Below are 26,872 nucleotides of genomic sequence, written 5' to 3' on the forward strand. Positions count from 1 at the left end.
ATTAAATGTTTTTAAGATTTATATAAACAATATTTATATATTTAATTTGGATCATTAGTACATACAGCATATGTATACATATATCAATCAGAAGTACGTTGCCTCATTGCAGTAACAAAATACAAAAATACAATATATAAATTACAGGAATATTATAACAAAACAATTGTCGTTTGATTTAAAGCCATTTTGGTAGTTTAGTAAATTCCTTATTGACCAGCAATCTGAAAGCAAATAAGCCAGGTTATCAGAGTCGATCAAGATAGTATATGGTTCGCGTTTTACTTACAACAACTAGATGGCCGCTCTTATCACGCACAACGCCGGGTTCAGCGCCTGTCTGCAGCTCTATAATACCACCCTTGCCCTTAACCACATTGTGTTCCAGTCTAAAAGGAAATTCGAAGGGAAGATTAATTAATAAATTCTAGTCGAGATTTCTTTGCCACTTACGAAGCTCTGTCCACGATGGAGACGATATCGGCTGTGCCCACGGTGTCGATGATGAAGGTGCTAAACTCGATGACGTGTGGAATGATTAAGATCAAATCACCCTTGTCCTTCTTCAGCTCCAGTGGTATCCGAATAACCATGAGGTCGTCGTTGTGGTTCGTCAGGGTGAAGTCGATTTTCTCGAGGGGCAGGCGATGCTTCTGCTTGTAGCTCTTGCCGTCCAGCACATAGACAGCCTTATTGCTCAGCAGTATAAAGCGTTCTCGTGATTTGTAGCCGTGTCTATCGAACTTCGTGCAGGCTGATTGATATTTGAGTTGTTCGCTGCCAAAAGTGCTGGCCACGAAGTCATTGACTCGCTGTATATGCTCCTGGGGTATGCGATCGCTCTGGAACCAGGCGGGCACACTACTCGCATAGTTGTTTTTCTTGCCCTTGAACACCTTTTCGGCCAGAACCTTCAGCTCGAATTGGCGCTTGCGCTGCTGTGTTAGCTTCTGGCGATAGATGCGTGCCAGGTGCAAACGGTGCAGGCGATGCAGATAGGTAGATGCCTCCTGGCAGTGGGCAGGCGCTGAGGGCCAGCTCTTGTCGAGCACCTTGGTGGGCAGCTCCTTAGCCAGGCGCAGCAGCCACATGCGCTTGGCATTGGCAATGAAGTCATCGTTGTAGCCATTGGGTGGATCGTTGCGCGTGATGAAGCCCTTGATGAAGGCGCGTATCTTAACCGCCGCCTCGCGACGCTGCTGGGCGGCCTGCTGAGCCAGACGCCGGCGGCAGTAGCTCTGCAGAACAATCACCTGGGCGCGCAGTTTCAAATACTTGCGGCGCTGTTGCAGACCCTTCCAGTGGGCCTGAATGATGGCAGCAATGTCGTGCTTTTTCGCCTGGTACGCGTCTTCCGTGTCGAAGAGCGTGCGCGGCCAGCGTATGAAGAGTTTCGTTTCGCCCAGTTTGAACTGATCACTAGTGTAGCCCAAATCCTGAACAAGCAGCCGGACACCACCCTTCGCACCACCGGCACCCTTGTAGTTCGGCCAGGTGGACTTGCTGAGGCATTTATAGCGTTCTAGGAAGAGCTCATAGCTGCGCCTATAGGCAAAGCCAGCACGGCGCACACGCAGATTCTCCATGAGGCCCAGGTACTTGACTTGATGCAACACCAGCTGATCATCGAAGATGCCTGGCGACTGCAGATCGTTGGGCTTGATGCAACGTATATAGCTGGGCTCCTTGCACATCAATATATCCATAAGATTGTTCAACGAGGACTTGAACTGTGAGATGGCCGTCTCGGGTCGCTTCTTGCTGCTCAGCTCAGACTCTGGGAAGCAGGAGCGGACAATGTTGTTGCCCGACTTGCTCAGCGTTTCCTTGAGATCGCGGAATAGTAAATCGTTGTTCTTGTCCAAGAAACCATTCACGCTGTAGGTCACCTCGCCGGCATAGTGCACCAAGCGGAACTCGTCGCGTCCCATAACCTTTTGCACATGGATCGGTGCCTTCTCGTGGCACACGTAATGATGATGCTCCGCCAGCTTCTGGGTGAGCTTGTCGAGGAAGGTGCGATCGGTGGGCTCACCGGGACGCAAGCACTCCTCATCCAGTATGGAAATAATACCCTTATGCTTCTCCTCAATCAGATTGCAAATGACCTTATTGTCGAAATACTCCACTGGTATCCACTCGATGCCCTCCCTTCTGTACTCATCCTGCTCAGATTTGAGAGTCAGCTCAATGAATAGCTGCTGCAGCTTCTCATTGCAGAAGTTGATGCAAAACTGTTCAAAGTTGTTTGTCTTGAAGATCTCAAAGCCATAGATATCCAATATGCCCATGACATTGTTGCGAGCACCTCGTGTTTCCTTCGCCTGCAACGAAATGTTGAGGCGCTGCACCAGCCAGGAGAACAGACGATCGTAGACGGCTTTACCCAATGCATCCCTAGCATAGATGGCCAGCTCCTGGTTCAAAGGCGAGGTAACCACATCGCCTCGAGCATCAATGGTGCGATGTGTCAGAGCTGCGCCCAATTCGCTGGCATTGACCCCGAGCAGACGGGAGACCGTGACCACCAGATCGCGACTTTTCACCTGGGCATTGCCCTCCTCTTCGTTGAAGCCAATGTTGCCCAGATGCAATATGCTGGCCACAATGGCAAAGATCTCGCGCTGCTCATTCGCACTAAAATCGATTACGCTCAACGCCTGCTGCACCTGCTTAAAGTTGTCCAAATCATTGATGCTGCTCACGCTGCCCTTGGCCTGAGGAAATGAAGACAATTACTGGGAAACTCTCTTGACTGTGATTGTAGTAGCTTACGCCATCAGTCAGATAGTTGTAGCTTTCCAGAGTGCGCTCCAGGTTGAGCTCCTGCAGCAGTGCGGCATCTGCGCCCGCCAGCAGCTGATAGAAGATGTGGAAGTTACGCTCACCGCCCGTTTGGGCCACCACGCGCGACTTCTCCAGCAAATAGTTAAGAATGTTGCCACCGATGGGCGTACCTTTGTAGTCGAACTGAATGTCCATGTACTTGCCGAAGCGGGAGGAGTTGTCGTTGCGGTTCGTCTTGGCATTGCCAAAGGCCTCCAGCACTGGGTTGCTCTTGAGCAGCTTATCCTTGACGCCCTCCACAGTGGTCTGATGGCCAGAGCAGGCGGCAATGTATTGCAGCACCTTCTTGGAGGCCTCCGTCTTGCCGGAGCCACTCTCGCCTGAGATGAGCACGCACTGGCCACGATTCTCGTCGATCAGTGAGCGGAAAGCGTTGTCCGTCACAGCGAATCTAAAGACCGAATCTGGATTAAATTTACTAATCTAATCATAGTTAGGACTTGCTACTAACATGTGGGGTGGCATCTCATAGAAGTGCTTATTCTTATACTCCTTGATGTGGGCTTCTGTGTAGATGGGCAGCTGCTTGTAGGGATTCACAGAGATCAGCACCTGGCCGATGTAGGTCTGTAAAGAAATCCCAAATCTTTAGTGATACAAAAACTTTGGAGCCTATGGACTATGCAAACGTTCTTACACAGATCCAGCATCCGGTCTAAAAATTGAGTGCAATATTTTAGAGCAGTGGATGCGTGGTAAGAGTTACGAAATAGAGATAGAGATAGAGACAGTTACAGATTATAGAGAAGTAGTGTGAGAGAGAGATGGGAAGAGAGGGAGCAAGGAATGACATTGTATACTTAAAACGTACATAGATGAGGTTCTCTTGGAAACGCTTCTTCAGATTGTCAATGAATGCAGTTTCGCTCTCATAGTTCTCGAGCAGCACAAAGTCCTGAACGCCCGCACGGTCGCGTTCGTGCAAACCCGTCTCCATGTTGGGTAAAGGATTATAGCTAGAAGTAGAATAAGTTAAGATCAATTTAAGGTTTCACTGGTGTTTTCGAAGCCTTAAAGGTAAATCTAAAGCTTATAGGTTGGGCAAAGATTACTGCTGAAAATAAAGATCCATATGTGTAGTTGTTAGGAGAGCATTGAAAGGAACTTGGTTAAGGTTTATAGCAGAGCTTAAGATCAAGATGAGCTATTTATATAATGTGTACAGCAAAAAGTTCAGATCAAGATAGTGCTTTTTGATGAGTTGTAATAAAAGTTTATAGCTAGAAGTTGCGATGGAGATCAGTCGAGTTTATAGGAAAGTTTTGGATTGTCTAAGTTCTGTATGTAAATTTCTGGGAAACATTCTCAAGTGCTGCCTGTTAAAGACACACCAAAAACTGTTGTCGCACTTCAAATATTTCTAGCTAAACGACCTGAGGTCTATTTAATCACCTGGTTTTTTAAGGGAGCGATTAAAAAACCTCTTACCCATGAAACCAATCAAACGCTAATTGATAAGATTTCTTGCTTAAAGAATTTATAGCTCTTCAGGTAATAAGTAAAACTAAGCTGAGACTGCTAGCATCTGGCACAAATACTATATGGGGAAATTAAAGGTAAGACCAATTATGTTATTAGTGATATATTTATAGATACATTATTTGATTGATAAAACATAGTATTAAATGGAAAGCGTATCTGGCTTCATTTATATTTATAGAGCTGAAGCAGGCCAGGTGCAGTTCGCATTCTGCTCTTATCAATGCCATATATCATATCACTGGAAATGCCTGGGTTATTGGGTCTACAGTCTATTTGGTCTTGCGACCGAGCGAAGCCAACAAATCTAAGAGCGTCGATTACGCAATTGCTGTATTATTTCTCATATTTGTTCCATTGTCGGATTATGTACTCCCCCTATAAATATGTATATATATCTATATATATAAGAAAGTAGCTAGAGTTAGGTGCGGTTGCTCTTTGGCGGAAATTGTTAAGCGATTGCCCGATATTGATAGCATGATGTAAGCACTTTAAATTGACAAATTGACACAGTGATGTGGTGCACTTCTAGTGGGTTCTTGGACAGATAAACACACACACACACGCACACGACAACAGAGCCAATTATTGGCCCAGATAAGGCGCAATCGCTGTACCTGGCCATTGTGTTGGGTTCTTCGTTATCCTTGGGAATTGACTATACACTGTTTACTCTCAGTTCTCGCACATATTCCGCACATCAACGACTGCGTTGGCAAACTAACGCAATCCGTAGTTGGCAATAGCGTTTTAACCATCAATATTCAATTGCCAGCTTGCTCGCCAGTTATCAACGATTTAGCTACACGGAGAGCACTTCCCAAGAGCCGCAATGGCCCAATCAGCCGCGATTAGATAGTGCGTTTGCTTTTTGCCAGCTCTGTTTGAGCAATTCACGCAAATGTCGCCTGTGTCTAGCACCCAGATATGGATATATCTATTATATATATAAACATATACTGAAGATCTGCGGAGAGTTGACTGTGAAGATGAGTCAGTATATGACACAATGATGAGTTCAAAACAAACTCGGCTGCTGATAAAGTATGTTAAAAGCCTTGGCGATCACTGTGATCGCATGCGATCTGCATTGAGTGGGCTGTGAAGACTGAGCTGATGACTCGGAGTTAGTTGTAAGCCAACTCAGATGCCAACAATATGTATTTTAATGCATAACAAACTCTGCGATCACTGCACTGCAATCAGAAACGATCTACGGTAGTTAGAGCTGATCAATTTCGAGCTCTTATCAAAGACAAGCACACACAGCGTCTTAGCGATCACTGCGACTGCTTGACACTGATCGCAGTCGATCTATATAGTGTTAGACGTGAGAATCGCGATACAATGACTCAGAGTAAAACACACTTCTAATCAAAGCTAACTCAATTGCTGATAAATATATTTAAATGTTGAGCGATCGCTTCACAGTGATCACGTTGCGAGTGCCTCGCAAGCACTGGAAAGCGTCTGAGCTGCACACTGAGTAATTAGTTCAATCAGTGAAACTGCAGCACGACATTCGGTCCATTTAAGGCTCTTATCAGCCTTTGAGTACACAGTTTGTTCTACATTCGATTTGTTCAATGCTGCTTTTGTTTCGCTGCGGCATTTGAGGGAGCTATTTGCACTTGTGAGCTCCAGACCAATGCATGCTTAGCTAATTACACAATGTGCTTGAGCTGACATAAATATATATATATATATATATATATATATATATATATATATATATATATATATATATATATATATATATATATATATATATATATATATATATATATATATATATATATATATATGTTCCACAGCCATATCCGAGCACAGCTGAAGCGATAATATTTGATCTATTTGTCACATATGTGGCTTAATGCACGTTGTTGGCGTAGCTCTAAGATATGTCAGCAAATGAAATTCGTTTAGGAAGTAATTAAAAAGGGTAGATGAACAAAGGGCATATAGACTTAGAGACTAAGTTAGGCAACTGCAGGTTTACAAGGGCAAACTCAAATCGTAATCCGAATCGAGTATCAATTTTTTTTTTGTTTATTCCCATTTTATGAGAGGTTCTTTCAAGAACATATTTTTCTTGCAAGTCATGTGACTTTTATGACTTTCATTCCAGTATAATTTAGAAACAACTTTACTTGGAGCCTAACGACACATTCAAATAGTTCGTTTTGTTATCTGAACAGCTTTACTCTCCTCATTTCTCTGGCAATGCCCTATCTTTAAGTTCTTATCAGTTCCCAGCTGAGCGAAATTATATAGCTGCCTGAAGTTATGCCGCAATTTTGCTTTAACCAGATTCTTGATGTCAACGACACTTGCTTGTGTAGTTTATTTTTATTTTTGGAGCTGAACTCCTTAAGCAAATTATGCAGACGAAAAGACTATGAACTGGTTTGTGAGCCATTAATCTGATATTGACCTCAGTGGGAAAACTAGCCAGCGGCGTCGAGGGTCAATTATAAGCTGACCATAAAACTGAAACAAGTAAAACTGCTCTAGCCAGGTGTGTATGACTGGCAGATACACTAGCTCACAGCTACGGTTCTCGGTGTCAGTGGGGGCTAGACCCAGCTCCTCTTGTCTTCCCTTACCTCTTACACGCAGCATTTTGAATGAGTTCAGGGCATAAAAAGCTGACAAACAATCAAAAGAAACTCAGCTCAGCTGAGGGTCCAAAAACGAGACTCAACAAATGACGCAATTTTCGTAGCGATTGGGCTATTGAACTCGGCTGAACTATCCGTTGGCAGCGTCTGATCACTCAGCGTTGATTATTTGAATGCATTCAGTTTCGAATTTGACAAAAGACAGAAGAAGAAATTCTTAATTCATATGCAAATTAGAGTCTGATCTTATTAGCCACATCAACTAAAGAACAGACGACTACGAAGCAGATCAGGTAACTCAGAATAGAGGTGGATTGAGAGAAAGCAAATGGTGGGCAGCTTAAGCTGGGGTCTCTGATTCGATTTGGGAAATGGGTGCATCAAATATTCTAATGAGAAAACCGTTAGCATAGAAAAGCCATATAAGATGCACTTTGCAGCTGCTCGGGTTGGGTATAAATAGGTGCACATGTTGCAACCAAGTCATATTACTCAAGTGATCATGGAGCGTAGAGTGTCTATACTCTGGATAGGTGAGTGGCAGGACCTTCTTTCAGGTTGATCTCGACTGAACGCCTGATCATTTTCGCTTTGCAGTGCTTTTCTCGTTGCTGGGCAGCGCATTCCCCTTCCAGGAGAAGTCGCCGCTGGCGCAGTCGCAGTCGCAGCAGGTGCAGGTGCAGCAAGTGCAGCAACAGGGCCTCACTGGCAGTGGCAGCGGCAATGTCGAGGACTCCGTCGGAACCACACGCAACATCGACGACAGTATGTTAAAATCGATCGGTAAGGCTGGCTTCAAACACTTTGTGGGCTCCAGCTCGAAGACTGCAGCCAAACCGACAGTACAACACCAACACCATTATTATTATAATTCAGAGCATCCTCGCCAGAGCGTCCTGCCAGGTTATCCTTGGGGCGGTTATCCTCAAGTGCCGCAACCGCAACCGCCGCGCCCCTGGGTGCCGCCGTACAGTCAATGGCCCTATGGCTGGGGTCACTGGGGCGGTGGTGGCGGCTATCCTGGCAATCCTGGCAATCCTGGCTTTCCTGGCACTCCCGGTTATCCTGGCCTACCTGGTCCCGGTTATCCCGGCCTACCTGGTCCCGGTTATCCCGGCTATCCCGGCTATCCCTATCCCGGATATCCACGCTATCCTGGCTATCCCAACTATCCCGGTTATCCTGCCTACCCTGGTTACCCTGGGTATCCATGGTATCGCAACGCGGAAAACGAAGAACTCGATGAATCCCAAGTGCAGCCAGAAGTCGTATCCCGCTCCATACCCGCTAGCTACCAGGCACGTGTCTTGGCCTCCACGAGCAAGTCCAATAACAACGTCTTGCCTCTCTACCAGCTGCTCAATCTGGCTCACGTTTAACACTTGACTAAGAATTGAAACATCTCACGAATAAAAGAACAATTTTGAATCATTCAAACTGCTATTTCAGTCAACAATCTCCGCGCTATAGAAGATCGTCAGACAAACACATAAACGAGAGTATGCAAATTCTTACGATCCTCAAAAAAAGCAAACTTCGAGTGTTGCAATCGCGAGAAATAAGTATGATAGCATAACATATCCAGCCGGTATATTGTGAGCAAGTCGCGTCAATGGCCCCACTTGGCGATCGTTGAATCGCTTCGCTCTTAATGATCGTTCACTTCTCAAGTCTTGGAACGCCTTCATTCGATGCGATGAATATATGAACAAAAAGCAAACAAAAAACTTGGCACACAATCCCGACTTGCTGACTCATAATACTGTCCACTGACGCACAGCAATTTTTTGGACCAGCAGCAGCGACAGCAGTAACAGCAGCAGCAACAATTGATTTTTTAAACATATTTTGCAAGCGATTTGGTGACTGATGTTAAACGCAATTTCAAATGCAAAAAAAAAGCTGTTTAAGAAATGAAGCGAACAGCCATTTCGCATTTACCTCTTATTTTTATGGCCCACAAAAAAACGTAAAGAAAAAACCAGACTTTTTTTGTCTGTACGCGATTTGCAGTATTTCTTTACTGCTGATTTTTCTGGTAGTTCCACGAAAAGGCCTTAGTTGACACTTTGCTGGAACCGATTCGGTAATCTTAAACACGTTCTCTTTCGACCGATCGCCGTTTCGACAATGGATCGCAACTTCTTCAGTTTAAGGTGTCGAAAAAAATATAAAATATGGCTGGGAAAAGCTTCGCAGTCTGCCGTACGTGGTATTAATTGCCGGGGCAATCACAATTTATGATAACTGTTTGGGTTTTCCCCTACAAATTTCAGTTTACCTGAAGTTCTATAAGCTTTTCCTCGCTGAGAAAGACTTTCGAGAGTATTAGCCTTATATTTATTGTTCTTTTTTTTTCATATTTTTCAATATCATTTTACTCTCTGAGATGTATTTTCAACTAAAGTCAATTTTTTCTTAAATTTATTATCTCAAACTCAGATCTCACTTTCAGTTTCCATAAAGTCATCAAACAGATAGGATGACGAGTGAAGTAAGACATGTTTCTATTGCAAATGTGTTTTGTGTTTATGTTTAGAGGGTATAACATATGTCGCGCTGACCTCGATCACGAACACGTTCGTACCGTATATGGTTGGCAAAGCTTAGGGCCTGACTCATTATATGGACACACAGGCCACATGCAATATCTTATCGGATATGTTTGTTCGGTGCGAATAAAAGGAAACCCAAAGCCATAAAATGCAATTTCTCAAGTGCGCGGATTAAGCAAAGAATGGCAGAACTCTGCAAAAAACGCGCTCAGTTGTTAGAGAAGAATCAGCTAGAAGCATTGAATGAAACTTTTCAAGTGCCTCAGCAGTGTGTATAACATGATGCATTGAAGTTAGTTGAATGGGAAATATCTAAAGAGATGAAGGGTGTTCTAATATCATTTAACAGGGCGTGCCAGGCGCACCCTGTATAAATAAAAGATCTCAAAGTGACTTTTTTTTATTAATTCTGCACTTAAAAAACATTTGTAATTTCTATTTTAAAAACCCCCTCTACAATTGCTAAGACACCCTGTTTAAATCGCAGTCATTTCCACGTTATCAACAAACTTTTTAGTCAATAGATAACGTTGCTCCGATAAATAAACGCTTAACTTACTTTTTGGTCATAAAACAAAAACATTTGACAATTCGGAACACAAATCAACATCTGATAAATCGAAAAAGCCAACTTGCCACACACACACACCAACACACTCACACACACACACACATGACAAAGCTCGTTAATTATTAACGTCTCCTTGTGGCATTATCGCAATTAACCAAACTAAAATGCGTGCAATTCTTTTCGTTTATTTTTCTTTGGTTGTTGGTTTATTTCGCTTTTCTTATTTGTTATAGACCTCGCTCATTGTTCTGACTTCTATGCAAGAGAATTACATCATTGCCATTAGATGAACTGGCCCAAAACTTGGCTTGGCTTCTGTGTGCTTCGCTTGCTGACATTGAACGTAACGCTCCATGGAGCTACAGGGGAGTCTATTATATACACAACTGTATTTGGCAAAAAAAGAGGAAACAACAAAGTCATTGGAAAATACGTAGCCAACTAGACGATCGTAGTTAAGTGAAGCTAAGCTGCTTAACGTCTTATTGAATTGAAATGAAAAATGGGTCAAATCAATAGACGCCATTGAAACTGAAATTGAAATGAAATCTGATACAATTTTATATATGGGACAGTGATAATAAGAAGAGGGCGGGGCACATGAATAAACGTAATAACATTCACATGCACGTTAGACTTAAGAAAAAAAAAACTGTGGGTTTGGTGTCGATTTAGCTGGAAATACATGACTTGCATAGACACACACGTATATATATATATATAAACGTACATATGCATGTAAATGTATATCAAAGTTGACCTGCTTTTGTTTGTATTTGTTCCTGCTGTAAAAACTAAGCAAACAGTATTCAACTAAGCTGCAAGAGCATAGGAGGAAGAGGATAGACAAAGAAGGAGAGCGAAAGAGAAGAAGCGAACGTGCTTGGGTGTGTGTATGTGTGGGCTAAAGGAAGTGTCCAGGAAGCGAAACACTCGCGTAAAAGCAAACGGTAAATTGCTTGCGCCTGCGAGGTTAAACTGATGAAGCAACCACCAACAAGCACGACGAAGAGCTGCCAGCACATGGTCGTAAATGCCGCTTTATTAGACGCATATAAACATAAACCAGATTTGTGCTTGTTGTCGTTGGTGTCCAAGTTCAAATTGTGCAAAAGGAAAGAAAGTCTCGCAAACACACAGACAAATGGCCAGATCGCGACCTGGGCAAACCGGCAGAACCGCTTTTTGACTCGATCAATTTTTTTATTTTTTTTTTGTCTGTTTGGTGTCTTCTTCACAGCTTGCAGCACATTTGTTACATTGAGGATAAGCCAACGTCAGTTGAATATGCAAAAACTGCAGCTCTGATTAGTTTGATGCGGCACTCAATCATTGAATGAGGCCCGCACATCCGTAATGGCCAATTAACTGTGCCAGACGCTGTCGATAAGAAGTTAGCGACTCAATAAATAAATGTAGGCACGTTCAATAAATGAAAGCAAGTACATAATTTCACTCACTGTCCGGCGGAGTTGTTGTTTGAATTTCTTTTTCGATCGGTTACCGTTAGCTTGACCCGCCGCTGTCAGCAACAGCAACAGCAGCAGCAACGACTGCGCAGCGTTCCAAAAAAATTATAAAACAATCGAGTAGACACTTGTTGCTTCTATAGCCGCAACACTTGTTATATCTTTTTATTTAGCTTTGGCACACGTTTAGAATTTCAAATGACATAGCCAAAAAACGTTCTTGAATAATTTATACCTTATTAGCAGTAAAGCCCGGGTACGGCAAGCGCACCTTGCAAAAGTTAAAGCCTAACTAAACTGACTGTTCGTTTGCCGCCACATTTCGCATAGCCAATAACAACTGCGTTGAGCAATAGTGATGTGCTGTTTTTAAATCTTATCGGTTATCGCCTATCGACTTAGAAATTTTATTGGAGGCGGCAACTCCGACAATTAAAGTGATCAAATCAACGAACTTGACTGATATGGCACCATGACTATACGCGTTCAATTTAAATGTGAATTTTTGAGCTTTAAAATAAATTAATATTGTTTGTTTTTAATCTTAATTCACCAAATTTATTTGTAACAATATGCTAAAATCTTTTTATAAAGCTAAACAACACAATAATATTTCAGATGATTAGATCTCTGAAAACTGGTGTTTTATATGGTTTCCTACCGTTTTTGTTTTACTTATAATTCAAGGCAAATGCTAAATGTGTTTTAGAAAATACGAAAAAATGTCTGCACTCAATAACGCTATGATAAAATTATTAGATCAGACTAAACCCCTGAGTTTGTTGTATAGCTTGTTGCAGCTTATACTTGAGTCGTTCCTTGGTCTTATATCGTGGGAGATCCAGCAAATTGAAACATGTGTGTGCTACGGGCAAGAAGCGTTCATCAGGTGTGGGCTGTATGACAATCTAACCGATAAGATTATAAAGAAACTGTTATAGTCAATCATCAGTGGGTTTCCAGTCAGTTTACCTTGATGGCTTTCATGCCCTGTATGGGAATACGATCGCTGCCTGTCAAATAGAGCAGAAACATTTTCTTTTCTGCATCGGACAGTTCGTGAAAAACTTCCCAAAACCATTTCACCTAAAAATAAGAAAACTGCATTAATGTCACTATATTTTCTTCGAGCATCAAATTACCGTTTCATCGCCGGACGCATAGCCCTCCTTGTACTCGCAATTGTCCTCTAGTACCTGCCAATCATATTCTTCATTTCCCACTACAACAGCCATCAGTTCTTCAGGCTGAAAGATTTGCAGTACACGGCCTGAACAAACTTTCATAAAACCCTCATGAAAGGCACGATAGTGAAGATCCACGGATTTGTTGAATACAAAATCAACATAGAGATTTACAAACTCTTGCCTGAAAAACTAACATGATTAGCAAAGAAAAAAATAAAGTATATGGAATGCAGCAAAACCTGTTTTCCATTGTGACAGCAATGCTGCTGCCATTAGGTTTGAGATCCTGGGTCTCGGCTTCGCCGTAAATATCGCGCGATATCTCAAAGGTCAAATCGAAGGTTTCCTTAAAGTCATCTCCTGTATAGTCTAGTATCGCTTGCATGGAATTGGCTTCCGTTGGTGACATTTCGCGTAAATCGCTAAGATCAACCGGTTTCTTTAGCAGCTTCTTATATAGCGCCAACGGAAAAGGCAGATTGATTATCGTAAAATTGTAAATGGCCAGCCCACATAGCACACCGATGAGGAAATACATGTTCTCTGTCTCGAAGGTCACATCTGCGAACCACATGACGCGCGAGTCCTCAAACTCTTTGAACATGCCATACTTGGGATCGATCAAATCCTTGAGCAACAGCATAAAAAATTCTTTTCGCACACCGCCCGCATCTTCGGCTTCCTCACCGTGAAATTTGATTTTCAGTGGCTTCTTGAGATCACTTTGGCTATACCGTTCTAGCTCACGCAAAGAATCCTGCACCAGATTCTCTCGCGTCACATTCAAAACAATGTACTGCGAGACGTGTCCATAATTGAGTAGATTGTAAAATGCCTGAAAGAGAATGCTGTGTGAATAAATTGAATATACATTTATCAGTGAGCTGCCCACATTTGATATTGCGTTCGACATCGCTGAATGCATTTGGAGCGCTTGGTCTGCTTGCAGCAGCGAGGTTTTTGCGGATGCATCGAACAGGAATGGATAGTTGCAAATGTTAAATTCAGTTGACGACTCGGATATAATCCAGCGCAAGTATTCCTGCTGCACGTCCACATAGTCCGTAATTTCTGGCCAGTGGAAAAGCTGGAAGTTGAGTCGCGAGTCGCGATTGTCGTTCACACGACAAAGTTTTGCCAAAAAGTCTAGGACAGCTTCCAGATCGCTGCTGTAGGGCAACAGCTAAGATACATATTAGGCTTTGATTAGCAAGTAACTGAAGAGTATTGGGAAAAAGTTTCATACGAGTACCTTCTTTTGACGCGTTTCATTGTGATTGATCACCTCGATGCCCATCTTGAAACTGATGATATGCACCGTCACATGCAAAAAATTATTGACCATTTGCTCGAAATAATCAGACGGCGTCTGAGCCCACCATTTTTCTAACACTTTGCGTGGATTCTCAGTCAGCTTGAAAATGGCATTGGCGAATGGTACGTGCAGTATTTTGTAGTGCTTCGAATTTACAAATTCGTGATACAAGGGCAACAATAAATAGACCCGCATACTCTCCACATCAGCCGGCGAGGCAACCAGCGAACCCAGAAGCTCCTTCGACAAGTTATCCCAAATCTTAAATAAAATCAGATTATTTAGCTATGCATGGAAAACAGCTTTACACTGATCATACATACCACCTGCTTGATACCTTGATTCTCCACCTTGCGTAGATTGTCGAAGGCTGCCTGGGCAGCTAATAAATCCAGGCCATAATTGCGAACGGAGCAACTAAAGTGCTTGTCTTGATCTAGCAGAAAAGAACCATTAAGGCAGGCCTGGCTCTTAAATATTAGCTCCATGGAGTTTAATAAATCCAAATCGCTTTGATCGCCTTCTTTTATGCGTGCGCATTTTTTGGTGGCATCTGCAGTCAACACAAGAATCTGTGAATTCGGTTTATAGACGCGGCAGTCGGTTGGCGGAATTTTGTCCGCGAACATAGAGGTGGTCACTATTGATTGATCGCCACCGGAGAAGATTTGATGTATGACAGCAGCTATCTTCGCATCGGTGGACTCCAGCAGAGTCGAACCACTTGGCGATACCCAAGGCCCTATGACCATCTGTGGTAGATTAAGGCTTTTGGTGTTTCGCGTGCCTAGCTGCCCGGAGCTGCCTAGCCCGAATCCATAGATGCGGCCTCTCGACGGCACCAGTGCCAGAGTGTGTCGATTGCCACAAGCCACCTGCGAAATGGTGCTGCCCATCAGTTCCATAACCATGCGAGGTATCATCTCATTGGAGCTGAATCCATGACCTAATTGCCCATAGGCACCAGCGCCACAGGTAAACACGCCGCCCTCAATGGTAAGAAACACAGAAAACTCATCCCCGCAGGCCACAAAGCGAACGCCAAGTGTCCGCAGAGTTTTCAGCTGTGTGGGATACGCACGATTCGTTTCATCATTCAGGCCCAGCTGTCCACAATTGTTGCGACCCCAACCGAACACGGCACTAGACTTGGATATAAGAAAAGAGTGATTACCGCCACAGGCAATGGCTGACACAGGTATGCCCAGTAGCGTGGTCAGTCTCATGGGATAGTTGCACTGTTGGAGCTCAGAAGGTGAATTGACACCGAGCTGGCCATAGATATTGGAGCCCCATGAATACAGCTCACCACCTTCAATGGAAGACGCATAGATTGAGCGGAATCCGTTAAGATCGGAAGTACTTACAGCAAGTCAGGGCTAGACTGTGATTGCTGCCACAGGCAATTTGAACAACCGTCTTGGACACCAAATATCTTACTATTTTAGGCAGTTGTATAACATCTTGGTCGCTGGCATGACCCAGCTGGCCGCATTCATTATCTCCCCAGCTAAGGACTTGGCCCCATTCGGAGAGCGCCATCGAGTGGCGACTACCGCAGGCAATCTGTGTAATCACATAGTCCTGCAGCTCCGGTATCTGTACTGCAAGTAAATGGCCATAAGAGCGATAAATGGCAACAGCTATCAGGCTGACACATAGAGCGACATGTGGAAGTTGTGATGGGAATGAGGTGTGACAAGTGTACCAACGAGAATGGAAGATTTGTACATACGAAATGGCGACATACGTGGCCTTTTGGTGGGTAGCTCATGTCCCAGTTGTGAGTAATCATTGCTACCGCATGCATACACCTTCCCGCTGGCAGTTAGAAAGAGTGTGTGCCGATGTCCGCAAGCTACTTGGTCAACAGCCGAATCTGGCTTCCAGGGTATTCGGCTGGGCGACAATATCTATAGAGCAAAGTCAAATTAAAGTGGGCGTCTATATTTATATGGGTACGCCTTTTACCTGTTCTTCTTCGATGCCGCCAAGCCCCAGCTGGCCGTGCGATGCATTGCCCCAGCAATATAATTCCATATTGCCGATCCCCTGACCCTGCCTTCCACTTGTGGCTTTCGTTGCGTTGTTATTGTGGATGGCAAATTGTTTCAATAAGCAGCACGACTTTTGCTTCCTTCTTTGTATTCGCTCTTTACAAGTGCGCTACGGTGCCAAAGAATATTCGAGAAAGCTCCAGTGTTGTGGAAACATTCTCTGCGGCCGTCCAATTTTATCTATTTGATTGGCTTTGCTGTTCCTCCACACGCACACAGATGCATTTGTGACGCGAAACTGGGACTTTTAATTATTGGACTTCGTGAGCCCTGATCTGTAAGTTTAAATTCGGCTTGATTTTTTTAAAATAGCGCATTGAGTGTGCTTCGAACCGGAATTAGGCTTAAAATTTCGACAGAAATTTCTGTACTATAAAAAAATAACAAATTATAACAAATCAAAACCGCAACAACAACAAAAGAAACCAATAAATAAAGACAACTCTGCCAACTTATTGCGAAGCTTTAAGCACACTCATGCAAAATAAAATTTAAATGTTATCGATACACACGCGCAGGCTTCATTTATGATTATGTGCTTCATATTAACAATTTTCAACAAGTGAAGTATAGTGTTTGTTTCATTTCTATAGTTACACATTACGCTACGCTAAATTGTGCAAAATTGTATTAGTGTGGAGTCAAACCTTTTTATTCTTGAACTGTTTAACTAGTCACATACGTGTGCATATACATATATATATATCGGAGAGTGGACATGCCTATTTTCCATAATAGCGAATTACACCGGCAACTGAGTCTGATGTCTGAACTCTGCCCTTTTGCGCAATTAGACTTGGAATAAAAGCTTAACACGAATCTCAGACATTAATTCGGTGTTCATAATACTGGATAAAGCGCGCAATTGAAAATTCAAAACTTCGTAACGGCTGTTTGGGCGATCTAGCGCCAAAACCCAAACCGGTTACTTTAAATTGGTCAGCTTAAAAATTCGAGTTGGAAGTGAGAAAGTGAAAACTCATTGATTTTCATTGAATTTCTGCCACGCTAACACACAATGCAGGAAGCGTACGTGAATATCAATAACATACCCACACACATCATAACGTGGGGTAAGTGGATTGAGGAGTCTTTAAATGACGTTAAGGAGGTAGTTGTTTGCATAACGGGCAATCCGGGACTGCCAGGGTTCTACACAGAATTCGGTGGTGCGCTGCAGCAAGAGTTGGGCCTAGATGGTCACAATTTGCCAGTCTGGGTGATAGGTAAGTGGTTGGCTATGAGCTGCAAACACAGTTGCTAAATATAATTTATTGATTTTGGACTTTAGGTCACGCTGGACATGATGATCCTCCAGAGGCGAGCATTCGGGAGGTACCGCAGCTCAGTGGCAATGCTGAGCTATTTAATCTCAAAGGACAAATTGATCACAAGATAGACTTTATAAAGAGGTATGTGCCTCGACATGTGAAAATACATCTGATTGGGCATTCGATTGGAGCCTGGATGATACTGCAGCTGCTCAAAGAACCGGAGATACGGAATCGCATCAAGAAGTCCTATTTGTTGTTCCCCACCGTAGAACGTATGATGGAATCGCCCAATGGCTGGGTATTCACCAAAGTGGCTATGCCCCTTTATTCTGTGTTTGGCTACGTCTTTTTTAACTCGTTCAATTGGCTGCCCGCTTGGATACGCATCTTTTTGATACAAATCTACTTTTGGATATTTGCCATACCCAATCATTTCGTTGGAACGGCTCTGAAGTACACCAAGCCTTCAGTGGCGGAGAAAGTGGTGTTTCTGGCCGATGACGAAATGGCTCGTGTTAGTGTTTTGCAACGTGACATAATCGAAGAGAATTTGCATCTGCTAAAATTCTACTACGGCACCACCGACGGCTGGGTTCCGGTCAAATACTACAATCAACTCAAGTTGGTTTTCCCTCAAGTGGACGCACAGCTGGACAACATGAATATCGCCCATGCATTCGTTCTACGTCATTCCAAGCCCATGGCTAACATTGTCAGTAATATGATAAAACAGCATCTGCAATAGGGCTAACTTCTAGGGGGCCTTCTAGCCAATTGTTGCCTAATCTTAATATTATATGCGAATATTTGCAAACTCTCTTTCTTTACGTAGTGATTTTAGAGTCCTTATGGTAATAGGTACAATTTTATATGTATATCAAAGTCTATGACACAATAAAGACAAGGTTTTGTACGAGTATAAGAGAGATCTTGTTTAGTTGTAGCACAATTTTTATTTTGCGTCCTAGTTATAATCAAGAATTACGTTTAAGATACGAGCTTTGATGATTTACTCAATGTGGAGGTGAAGTTGCATGTGTATTTTACAATCAATTGCTGGCCGCTGATCCGGAACGAGATCGGGAGCGGCTGCGTGAAGGCGATCGGGAACCGCTACCAGCACGAGAACGAGAGCGCGATTTTGACTTGGAGTGAGAGCGTGAACGTGAAGGAGAACGTGAGCCGGATGGAGACTTTGATTTAGATTTGGATTTTGATCGACTGCCTGAGCGGGAACGCGAACGATTTGCAGACTTCGAACGCGAACGCGAAACAGATTTTGAGTGCGAACGTGATCGTGACCGTGAGCGTGAACGGGAAGGTGATCGTGATTTGTCCGATTCCCCGCCAGACTCAATGCGATTCTTGGCCCGCTTGCGCTGTGCAACGCCATCGCTCTCGCTGCCACTGCGACTCCTGTTGCGCTTCTGTCCACGATCGCTGCCACTACCGCTACCAGAGCGGCTGCCGCTGCGACTGCGAGTGCCGCTCTTGCGGCTTCTGCTGCGGCTGTGATCGCTGCCGCTACCAGTGCCACTGCCCGACCGGCTGCCACTGCGACTGCCTGATTTGCTACGGCTGCGGTTTCTGCTCCTACTGCGACTGCGCTTGCCATCGCTCTCTGATTCGCTAGTCGATATTGTCTCCTTAGAGACAATTTTGAGACGCTGTTTGGCAGACAGTTTCTCCTTGACATCCTTGGCGTTCTTCTGCTGCAGTTTCTTCTTCTTCTGCTTTTTGTCGCCGCGACCGCCACCACCAGCAGATTCCTCCTCGCTATCGCTTTCATACTTTTCAGTTTTGCGCTTGCGTCCGCTGCCCTTCTTGCGCTCACCCTTGCTCCTTTTCTTGTTGGTCCGGTCTTCGCGTTGCACACCATCCCCGCTGTCCGTGCCTGAGATGTAATCATCCTTGCGCGGTCGGCCGCTGCCCTTCTTGCGCTCCTTTTCGGGAGGTGCGTCGGCAATGATGAGCAAATTCTTGGTCTTTTCCACGTACTCTTGTCGTTTGGCCAACAGCTGATCGCGCGATGTTTTAGCCTCCTCTTCGCGTCGCTTGCGCTGCTCCAGTATCTTCAACTTGAAGGCTTCTCGTTCCTCCTCTTGGCGGCGTCGCAATGTACGATCCTCTTCATCAATGCGACGTGCGCGTCCCACATGATATTGCGCCTGTGACAGCAGATCTTGACATGTGTTGGCCTCAACGCCGGCTACCTCTATATTGAAGCGTGTCTTGTCTCCATGCACGGACAAGTATTGGAAGTATCTAATTGGGAAAAGATATGTTACAGGTATAAAGATTGATAGAGTTTAAAGCAATTTACTTGTGCGCCAGTTCCAGTTCATGCACCGCTTGCAGAACCACCTCTAGCGTGGACTTTTCATCCTTGAGTATGGCCATGGCCAGTCGGGATAGCACTACAGCTATATTAAACAGCAATACAGTGTCCTGGGGTGCCACACGACGAGCCTTCAGCAGCACAGCCTTGGCCTCCACCAGCTTATTGGCACGGAGATAGGCGCGTGCGAGGTACTGCATCACTTCGACATTGTTGTGTTTGTAGAACTTCTTCATACAATTCTCGTACATCTGTATGGCGCTAATATATTGCTTCTGTTCGACGTAGACATGGGCAATGTTTAGCCACACATCACAAAAGTCAGCGGTGGCCTCGCGCACCTGAGCAAAAATGTCGCGCGCCTCGATGACGCAACCCTTGTGGGCGAGTACGGCCCCAATGCCATTGGTAGCCCAAATGTTGCGAGGATCCGTACGCAGCACCTGATTAAAAATGCTTTCATATTAACCGAAAACAAATTGCTTTAATACCACCACGTTTACCTGCTTGAATATAGCCAGCGCCTTCTCCTGATGCTTGCGTTCTTTTTCCTTGTCGCGACTTGGCTGATGCAATGTCTGCAGCGAGAAGTTTCCCAGAGCAATCAGGGAGTAGGCATCTGAAGCTGTTGCCGGATTCTTGAGTATAGTCTCAAAATTCTTTTGACCCAAAGCGAATTGCATTTTCGCTAAATGCAAATTGCCAAGCAGCGACCTAGCATCTGGGTTATCGTTGTTAATATTAAGTGCATCTTTGAAGAAATCCGATGCGACAAAGATAAGGCCTTTATCACGCGCCATGCAGCCCAGCCGCAGATAGCAATCAATATAGTTGGGATGCTCCTTGAGTATCTCCTTGTACAGCTTATCGGCTACATCGAAGCTGCTCATCGCCTCGTTCAAGCGGGCCAGATTATATTTCATGGTGACCTGTATGGACTCGTAGTATTTGACATCCTTGTCCATCTCGGAGCTAGCATGCTGCAGCGCGGACTCCAGCGTGTCCTTGGCTAATTTCAGATTTCCCAGACGATAATGCAGTGAGGCGACATTATTCTGTATTTCTGCCGGAATCTCATATTTGGCTTTGTCACGCAAAATACTGGAGGCAGTACCATAGGCATTCAATGAGGCCTGCAAATCATTTTGCTCTAATATCTGCGCCAACTCTATCCACGCTTCAATGTCCTCTGGAAACTGTTCGGTAACCTTCTTCAAGTGTGTCTTGGCCATATCACGCTTGGTCTGCGAATTGGAGTGCGCATACAGTGAGCCGAGGATTTTCATGGTCTCGTAGTTACCCGGCTGAATCTTCAGCACTTTCTCAAAGCATTGCGCTGCCTGTAAATAGATTTATAATTTCATGACATGTATATTTAATGAGTGATTAGTTGCGCATTTACGTTTTCTGTATCTCCGCGATAGATATACATCTGACCAAGTCCGTAGTGCGGAAGCACAAAGTTAGCTGGCGCAATCTGCGTGGATTGATAGTAGTATTGGAAGGCCTGGTCATAATCGCTTTGGGCATGGAAGCTCCTGGCTAGCTGATAGCAGCTCTCGGCTCGCATCGCTTCATTTTCGGTATTATGGAAGGCGTGCAAAGCCAAATGATGAACCTTTTGGTAGTCTTTCTTGAAAAAGAAATGATTGGCCAAATGATTCAGAACCATTGGATTGGCATTGTCGATGGTGTAAGCCTTGGAGAGCATTTGCACGCCCAGCTTATTGGACTCCGGCTCCAGTTGATTGAGCTTGAGCACAGCCAGGCCAATCAGAGCGCCTACGCATTGCTGGTCCAGTTGCAGGGCTCGCTCAAAGGCTAATTTGGCTTTTTCGGCATTGCCCATCTTGAGGAAGCAGTGCGCCATGCCAATTCGCACGTTTGCCGGACAATTGGGATTCGTGCGCAATGCCTTCTTGTAGAATGCCATGGCACCGCGATAGTCCTTGCGATTGAATGCAATGCAAGCCTTACCCAGAAGAGATGGTATATTTGAAGGCGATTGATTAAGCACGAAGTTAAATTGCGCATCAGCCTGATCCATTTTATCACCCTCGAGCAGACAGAAGTAGGCACGTCCCAGTAAATGGCTTTGATCGTACATAATGATTTTGTCAGCATTCGTATATAAATTGGTGGCCTTCATGAAAAGCTCGCGCTTCTTATCCTTGGACTTCTCTCTATATGCTTCCTGTACATAATGGGCGGCCAGCATATCATAGGCGCGCATTTGATCCGTTTTATAGTCACGATAGTCAGTGGTGCCCTTATCACGAGCTGCTTCCAGCAGCATAATGAAGTCATCCGTCTTCTTCTGCTTGTAGTATGCCAACTGTGGAACAGGTATAATCCTGGTAAGTCCCCTATACTAGCCTAGTTATATAAATTATTATCACATACCGCCACATTGACCCAGACGTGCAAAGGAGCACGTTCCTGCAGCAATATGCTAAACACTTCAGAGCATTCGGGCAGTTGATCCGGGTCCACTTCGATGACCTGTAAGCATTTTTTTTTTGGTGCAAACACATTTACATTGGAAGCACAGCGTTTTAATCTTACCTCATCTGTGTCCTGCAGAGGAATTTCGATGCATGTGGACATGATTACAGTAGAAGTGGCTCGAGGGCCAAACAATTGGTGACTTTATAACGTTAAATTACACAAAAATTACGATTTATTTTTTTAAAGCGGTACGCTTGCTAAAAAAAAACATTGAGACCTTTCGATACTCTCTACGAAGCATCGATACGCGTCCGATATTTGACATGCATAAGAATCGAGTTATTTGACTCAGATATCGAGTGTGCCATCGATTAGTTTAAGCTGGCATTGTTTATGGATAGAATTATGTAGTAAAATTAACAAAATTTATTTAAAATTCAAGCCGATAATGTATTAGGCTATTGGTAAAAATGCAGCGTGCCATTCGGCGAGTGAGTTTGTGCCAACTGGTTGTTAGTGTGCGCCCTTCGACAATAAGGGCAGCTGTAGCGAAAAATTTCCACCATAAAGTACACAAACAAAGTCTAACAGATGTTCTGTGTCAATTACATAAGAGCTGTAATCGTTCAGCACTATTGGCGCAAAAATCAACATCGATTTTAGGTGACGAAAATCAGCTGTGCAGGCACGCATGCACGCACACACTCGCACGCCGAGACGTTAGCACAGGCCAGTCGAGCGCTGCGCAATATTCCAGATACTCAGCCAGCACAATCATGAATTCGTATTGCAAGGAATTGGATCTGATGGACTATGACATCATTGGGTTCGATCTGGATGGCACATTGTTGCGGTACAATCTACAGGAGATGACGCCGCTCATCTATAACGTGCTTAAGCAGTACCTGGTGGAAGTTAAAGGCTATTCACCAGCATTGCTGTCCAAGGACTTGGATATGGATTTTTTCCAGAAAGGTTTGATGCTCGATGGAGTTCGGGGTAATGTGCTGAAGCTGAGCAATGAAGCGACCATTATACGTGCATCGCATGGTACACGTCTGCTGAGCGATGACGAAATTGAGAGTATTTACGGTGCCGAACGACGCTGGGATGTGGCTACAGCCTTTTATAATAATCCCCTGTCCACCTGGAATGGTCCAGCATCTGAGCAGATGCGCACGCTTCTTGATTACTTTGATATGCCCAGCGCCCTGGTGTTTGCCCAAGCCGTAGATGTAGTAGACAATGAGAGCGGATCAAGTGGTAAACCCAATGAATACAAAGTTTGGGGGGATCTCCTAGAAGCCCTTATGCATAGCTATAGCCGCGATAACTTCAGTAATGATTCCAGTCTCTACTTTAAGGCTTTACGCGCAGAGCCACATCGCTATGTGCTGCCGAGCTGTACAAAACTGTTCACCTGGCTGAAAGAATTGAGACAAGCTGACAAAAAGCTCTTCTTGTTGACCGGCTCGAACATAGACTTTGCCGATTTAACAGCCACACAGGCGCTGGGTGCCAATTGGCGAGAATATTTTGATTTTATAGTCACCTATGCCAAGAAGCCGGGCTTTTTTACTCAGAAGCGAGCCTATTTGAACGTGGATGCTGTGGCAAAGCGTGAGCTACCAAACAGCGAACTAAGTCTGCAGGAGTATCTCCAGCCGGGCAATGTTTATGCGCAGGGCAATTGGCATCAGCTGCACCAGTCGATGGCAAGACTCTTGAACAAAGATTCGAGTAAAGCACGAGCTTTATATTTCGGAGACAACATCATACAGGATATCTATACGCCGGTTAAGCACAGTGGCTTTGATACGGTGGCCATTGCTGAGGAGCTGTTTTTAATGGAGGCCAAGGACTACCCCTTCAAGGCGGTGCTGAAGTCAAAATTTTGGGGCCCGTATTTTAACGACGGCCGGACACCTACTATATGGTCTGGCTTCATAGCGAACTATGCCCAGATTTGCATCTCTTCCATGGAACAGATGTGCCAGACGTCACCAACTCAACGGCTTGTGTGTAACAATGTCAACGGCTTCTATCCGATGGTGCCCAAATATCTCGAGTGCAGCAATCTGACGACGAGCTGGTGCGGTGGTTGCGTCTGATAAGACGTTTTCGACAAGACATGCTCAGAATACACAATTATCTCCGGACTGAGCTGTTGCGCAGTGCATCTAAATTGAACTTCTCGACGAAAGTCAGACATATAAATTATACTCGATAGCAAAATAAATAAATGTTCGGCGACCGAATAATTTAAGTACATATTCTATATATTGCATAACTCAAGCAGGCCTTCAAAATAGCTAAGATCATTTGTATTTTATAAAGTATTATACTCGTTAATACTAATAGTAGTTAGTAGTTATAAGCAACTTTGACGAATGTACAAAAAGCTTAAGTCCTAAGCAGCATGAGGTAAACGAATTAAATCGGTTGTTATTGAAGCGCTTTACAGATTTATACTATATAAGTATGTAAATGTCGTTCAGGCACAAGCTGTAATGCAAATAACATTTGGCAGGTGTGCTCGACACGTATAAAGCCTATTTTCTCTACAAATTTCTAGTTCAAATCTTTATAAATAGAAATATTAGTAAATTGAAAGAAATATATCAATAAAAATTAAATGTTTAACAACTAACAATATAATATCTTTTAAAGATCTCAATATATTTATTTGTGACCAACCGTAATACCGAAAAAAATGAAAATATATTATAAATACTCAACTGGAAACCGTACAGCAAAGGCAACAATGGAAACAATAATTAGGTGGAGCTCATTGACTAAATACAGCATAATTTAAAATATTCGCTCTACGGCCAGGGCAATGCCCATGCCACCACCAATGCACAGGGAGGCGATGCCACGTCGTCCGCCTGTTCGCTCTAGGGCATACAGCAAGGTCACTAAGACACGTGCGCCCGAGGCACCAATGGGATGGCCTAGCGCAATGGCGCCGCCATGCACATTAACTTTTTTCTCATCCAACTTGAGGCACTTCAGCACGGCTAGAGCCTGAGCAGCAAATGCCTCGTTCAGCTCGTACAGATCCACATCATCTCGAGTCCAGCCAATTTTTGTTAGCTACAAAAGCGAATATAAGCCTGGGATAAAAAAAAAACAGAATATGAATGCTTCGCTTACCAATGACTCTACCGCAGTCACTGGACCGAGGCCCATGACATTGGGCTCAATACCGCTCTGAGTCCAGCCCACAATTTTAGCAAGAGGCTTAAGACCACGTTTGTTAACCTCTTCGCCGGACATGAGCAGCACAGCTGCAGCTGAATCGTTGACACCCGATGCATTACCAGGCGTGACGGTGCCTCCCTCCTTGAAGGCGGGTCGCAGCTTTTGCAAGCCCTCCAAAGTGCTGCCCGGTTTGATGTATTCATCTTTGCTAAATATCTGTGTGCCCTTGCGATCCTTGATCTCAACAGGCACGATCTCAGCATCAAAATAGCCCTGCTTCTGGGCCTGCTCGGCGAGCAGCTGCGACTGCAATGCCTGAGCATCCTGAGCCTCGCGACTTATTTGGTACTTTTCCGCCAGGTTCTCAGCAGTGATACCCATATGTATTTGATCCATTGCATCGGTCAGGCCATCGTTCACCATGGTATCCAGCAGCATTCCAGAGCCCATTTTGATGCCCTGGCGTAGATGCATAACATGTGGAGCAAGGGACATACTCTCCTGGCCGCCGGCAATAACAATCTTAGCATCGCCCGAACGTATCGCCTGATAGCCCAGCACCACAGTTCTAGGAAAGCAAACAATATAGTGCCGCTTTCAAAAGATGAGTCAATCAATATACATACTTTAAACCCGATCCGCAAAGCACATTGATTCCATACGCGGGCACCTCAATAGGTAAACCTGCCTTGAGAGAGGCTTGGCGAGCGGGATTCTGGCCTTGGCCTGCAGTCAATGCCTGCAGGGAAGCACAAGCGAAATTTACATAACAAATTGAATCTAATTTGTATACGAACAAAACAAATTGATTTGCAAATTAGCAACAATTGAGAGGAACATGTAAAATACCTGACCCATAATAACTTCGTTCACTTGTGGCGCCTCGACATGGGCGCGCTTCAACACCTCCTTAATGACCACGCTGCCCAAATCGGAAGCCTTCAATTTAGAAAGTGTACCATTGAAGCTGCCTAAAAAAATGCAAATAAGAGAAAGTTTTCTCTAATTAAACACTACATCAAACTTGTGTGAAACTGCGCATTTTACCAATTGGCGTACGCGCTGCGGACACGATATATACGTCAGACATCGTTAGCTAATACAATTTACAAGTGTTTACGCTTAAAATGATAAATAAGCAACAAATATAGTGCCGGGCAGCAACCGAACGATGTTTACGTTGTGGGCGCGCTGAACCAAATGTGTCTCGCTTCGACCAGCGGCTGTTCACAATGATATTCGCCGAAGAATCACTTTTTCAACTTATCGATAGCCGATAAATCTTTGTTTTGTGTCTTTTTTAAATGACTTTTTATGATTTACCAGGCTAGAGGCATAACTTTGGGTACTTATGGATCCAATTTTAATAAATAAATTAATTATATAATCAATGACATCATTTATATGACACTTTATTGTATGATACATATAAAGTATTAATTTTATTTGTATTGTCCGAAGTATGAGTAGAGATTTGTGCGAATTATTATTTGTTTTTTGTGTG

General features: G+C 44.1%; 6 protein-coding genes across 9 annotated transcripts; 2 read left to right on the forward strand and 4 right to left on the reverse strand.

Annotated features, from left to right (window-relative positions):
• Positions 1 to 74: 74 nt before the first annotated feature.
• Positions 75 to 11,757, reverse strand: LOC111595388 (unconventional myosin IC). 3 transcript variants are annotated; one of them, XM_023309090.2, is made up of 7 exons: positions 11,537 to 11,757; positions 3,659 to 3,803; positions 3,299 to 3,414; positions 2,776 to 3,238; positions 454 to 2,717; positions 290 to 389; positions 75 to 224 (listed from the first exon to the last, which is right to left on the reverse strand). In XM_023309090.2, exons 2-7 carry the CDS (start codon positions 3,782 to 3,784, stop codon positions 210 to 212), a joined length of 3,084 nt encoding a protein of 1,027 aa, XP_023164858.2. In that variant the 5' UTR covers positions 3,785 to 3,803; positions 11,537 to 11,757; the 3' UTR covers positions 75 to 209. The 3 variants fall into 3 exon arrangements, with proteins under 3 accessions (XP_023164858.2, XP_023164856.2, XP_023164855.2); XM_023309088.2 differs by lacking the exon at positions 11,537 to 11,757 and adding an exon at positions 8,892 to 9,084; XM_023309087.2 differs by lacking the exon at positions 11,537 to 11,757 and adding an exon at positions 4,947 to 5,131.
• Positions 11,758 to 12,168: 411 nt separating this feature from the next.
• On the reverse strand, positions 12,169 to 16,603 carry LOC111595387 (probable E3 ubiquitin-protein ligase HERC4). 2 transcript variants are annotated; one of them, XM_023309086.2, is made up of 10 exons: positions 16,019 to 16,603; positions 15,798 to 15,960; positions 15,415 to 15,651; positions 14,371 to 15,359; positions 13,985 to 14,308; positions 13,625 to 13,915; positions 12,972 to 13,567; positions 12,688 to 12,913; positions 12,518 to 12,631; positions 12,169 to 12,453 (listed from the first exon to the last, which is right to left on the reverse strand). In XM_023309086.2, exons 1-10 carry the CDS (start codon positions 16,085 to 16,087, stop codon positions 12,301 to 12,303), a joined length of 3,162 nt encoding a protein of 1,053 aa, XP_023164854.1. In that variant the 5' UTR covers positions 16,088 to 16,603; the 3' UTR covers positions 12,169 to 12,300. The 2 variants fall into 2 exon arrangements, with proteins under 2 accessions (XP_023164854.1, XP_023164853.1); XM_023309085.2 differs by having other exon boundaries at positions 15,783 to 15,960.
• A 101-nt stretch (positions 16,604 to 16,704) lies between these two features.
• Positions 16,705 to 18,297, forward strand: LOC111595392 (lipid droplet-associated hydrolase). Its single transcript, XM_023309094.2, has 2 exons — positions 16,705 to 17,330; positions 17,396 to 18,297. Exons 1-2 carry the CDS (start codon positions 17,123 to 17,125, stop codon positions 18,121 to 18,123), a joined length of 936 nt encoding a protein of 311 aa, XP_023164862.2. The 5' UTR covers positions 16,705 to 17,122; the 3' UTR covers positions 18,124 to 18,297.
• On the reverse strand, positions 18,295 to 22,451 carry LOC111595385 (RNA polymerase-associated protein CTR9 homolog). Its single transcript, XM_023309084.2, has 6 exons — positions 22,282 to 22,451; positions 22,120 to 22,218; positions 21,119 to 22,051; positions 20,220 to 21,056; positions 19,702 to 20,159; positions 18,295 to 19,643 (listed from the first exon to the last, which is right to left on the reverse strand). Exons 1-6 carry the CDS (start codon positions 22,321 to 22,323, stop codon positions 18,428 to 18,430), a joined length of 3,585 nt encoding a protein of 1,194 aa, XP_023164852.2. The 5' UTR covers positions 22,324 to 22,451; the 3' UTR covers positions 18,295 to 18,427.
• Positions 22,452 to 22,527: 76 nt separating this feature from the next.
• LOC111595389 (5'-nucleotidase domain-containing protein 1) lies at positions 22,528 to 24,740 on the forward strand. The gene has a single exon (XM_023309091.2). It carries the CDS (start codon positions 22,635 to 22,637, stop codon positions 24,273 to 24,275), a length of 1,641 nt encoding a protein of 546 aa, XP_023164859.1. The 5' UTR covers positions 22,528 to 22,634; the 3' UTR covers positions 24,276 to 24,740.
• A 124-nt stretch (positions 24,741 to 24,864) lies between these two features.
• On the reverse strand, positions 24,865 to 26,768 carry LOC111595390 (acetyl-CoA acetyltransferase). The gene is made up of 5 exons (XM_023309092.2): positions 26,416 to 26,768; positions 26,218 to 26,339; positions 25,995 to 26,107; positions 25,321 to 25,936; positions 24,865 to 25,260 (listed from the first exon to the last, which is right to left on the reverse strand). The coding sequence occupies exons 1-5, from the start codon at positions 26,456 to 26,458 to the stop codon at positions 24,976 to 24,978; spliced, it is 1,179 nt and encodes a 392-aa protein (XP_023164860.1). The 5' UTR covers positions 26,459 to 26,768; the 3' UTR covers positions 24,865 to 24,975.
• Between the last annotated feature and the right edge of the window lie 104 nt (positions 26,769 to 26,872).

Source organism: Drosophila hydei, unplaced genomic scaffold (assembly GCF_003285905.1).
Source record: "Drosophila hydei strain 15085-1641.00,03,60 unplaced genomic scaffold, DhydRS2 tig00008135-arrow-pilon, whole genome shotgun sequence".
NCBI classification, from domain to species: domain Eukaryota; kingdom Metazoa; phylum Arthropoda; class Insecta; order Diptera; family Drosophilidae; genus Drosophila; species Drosophila hydei.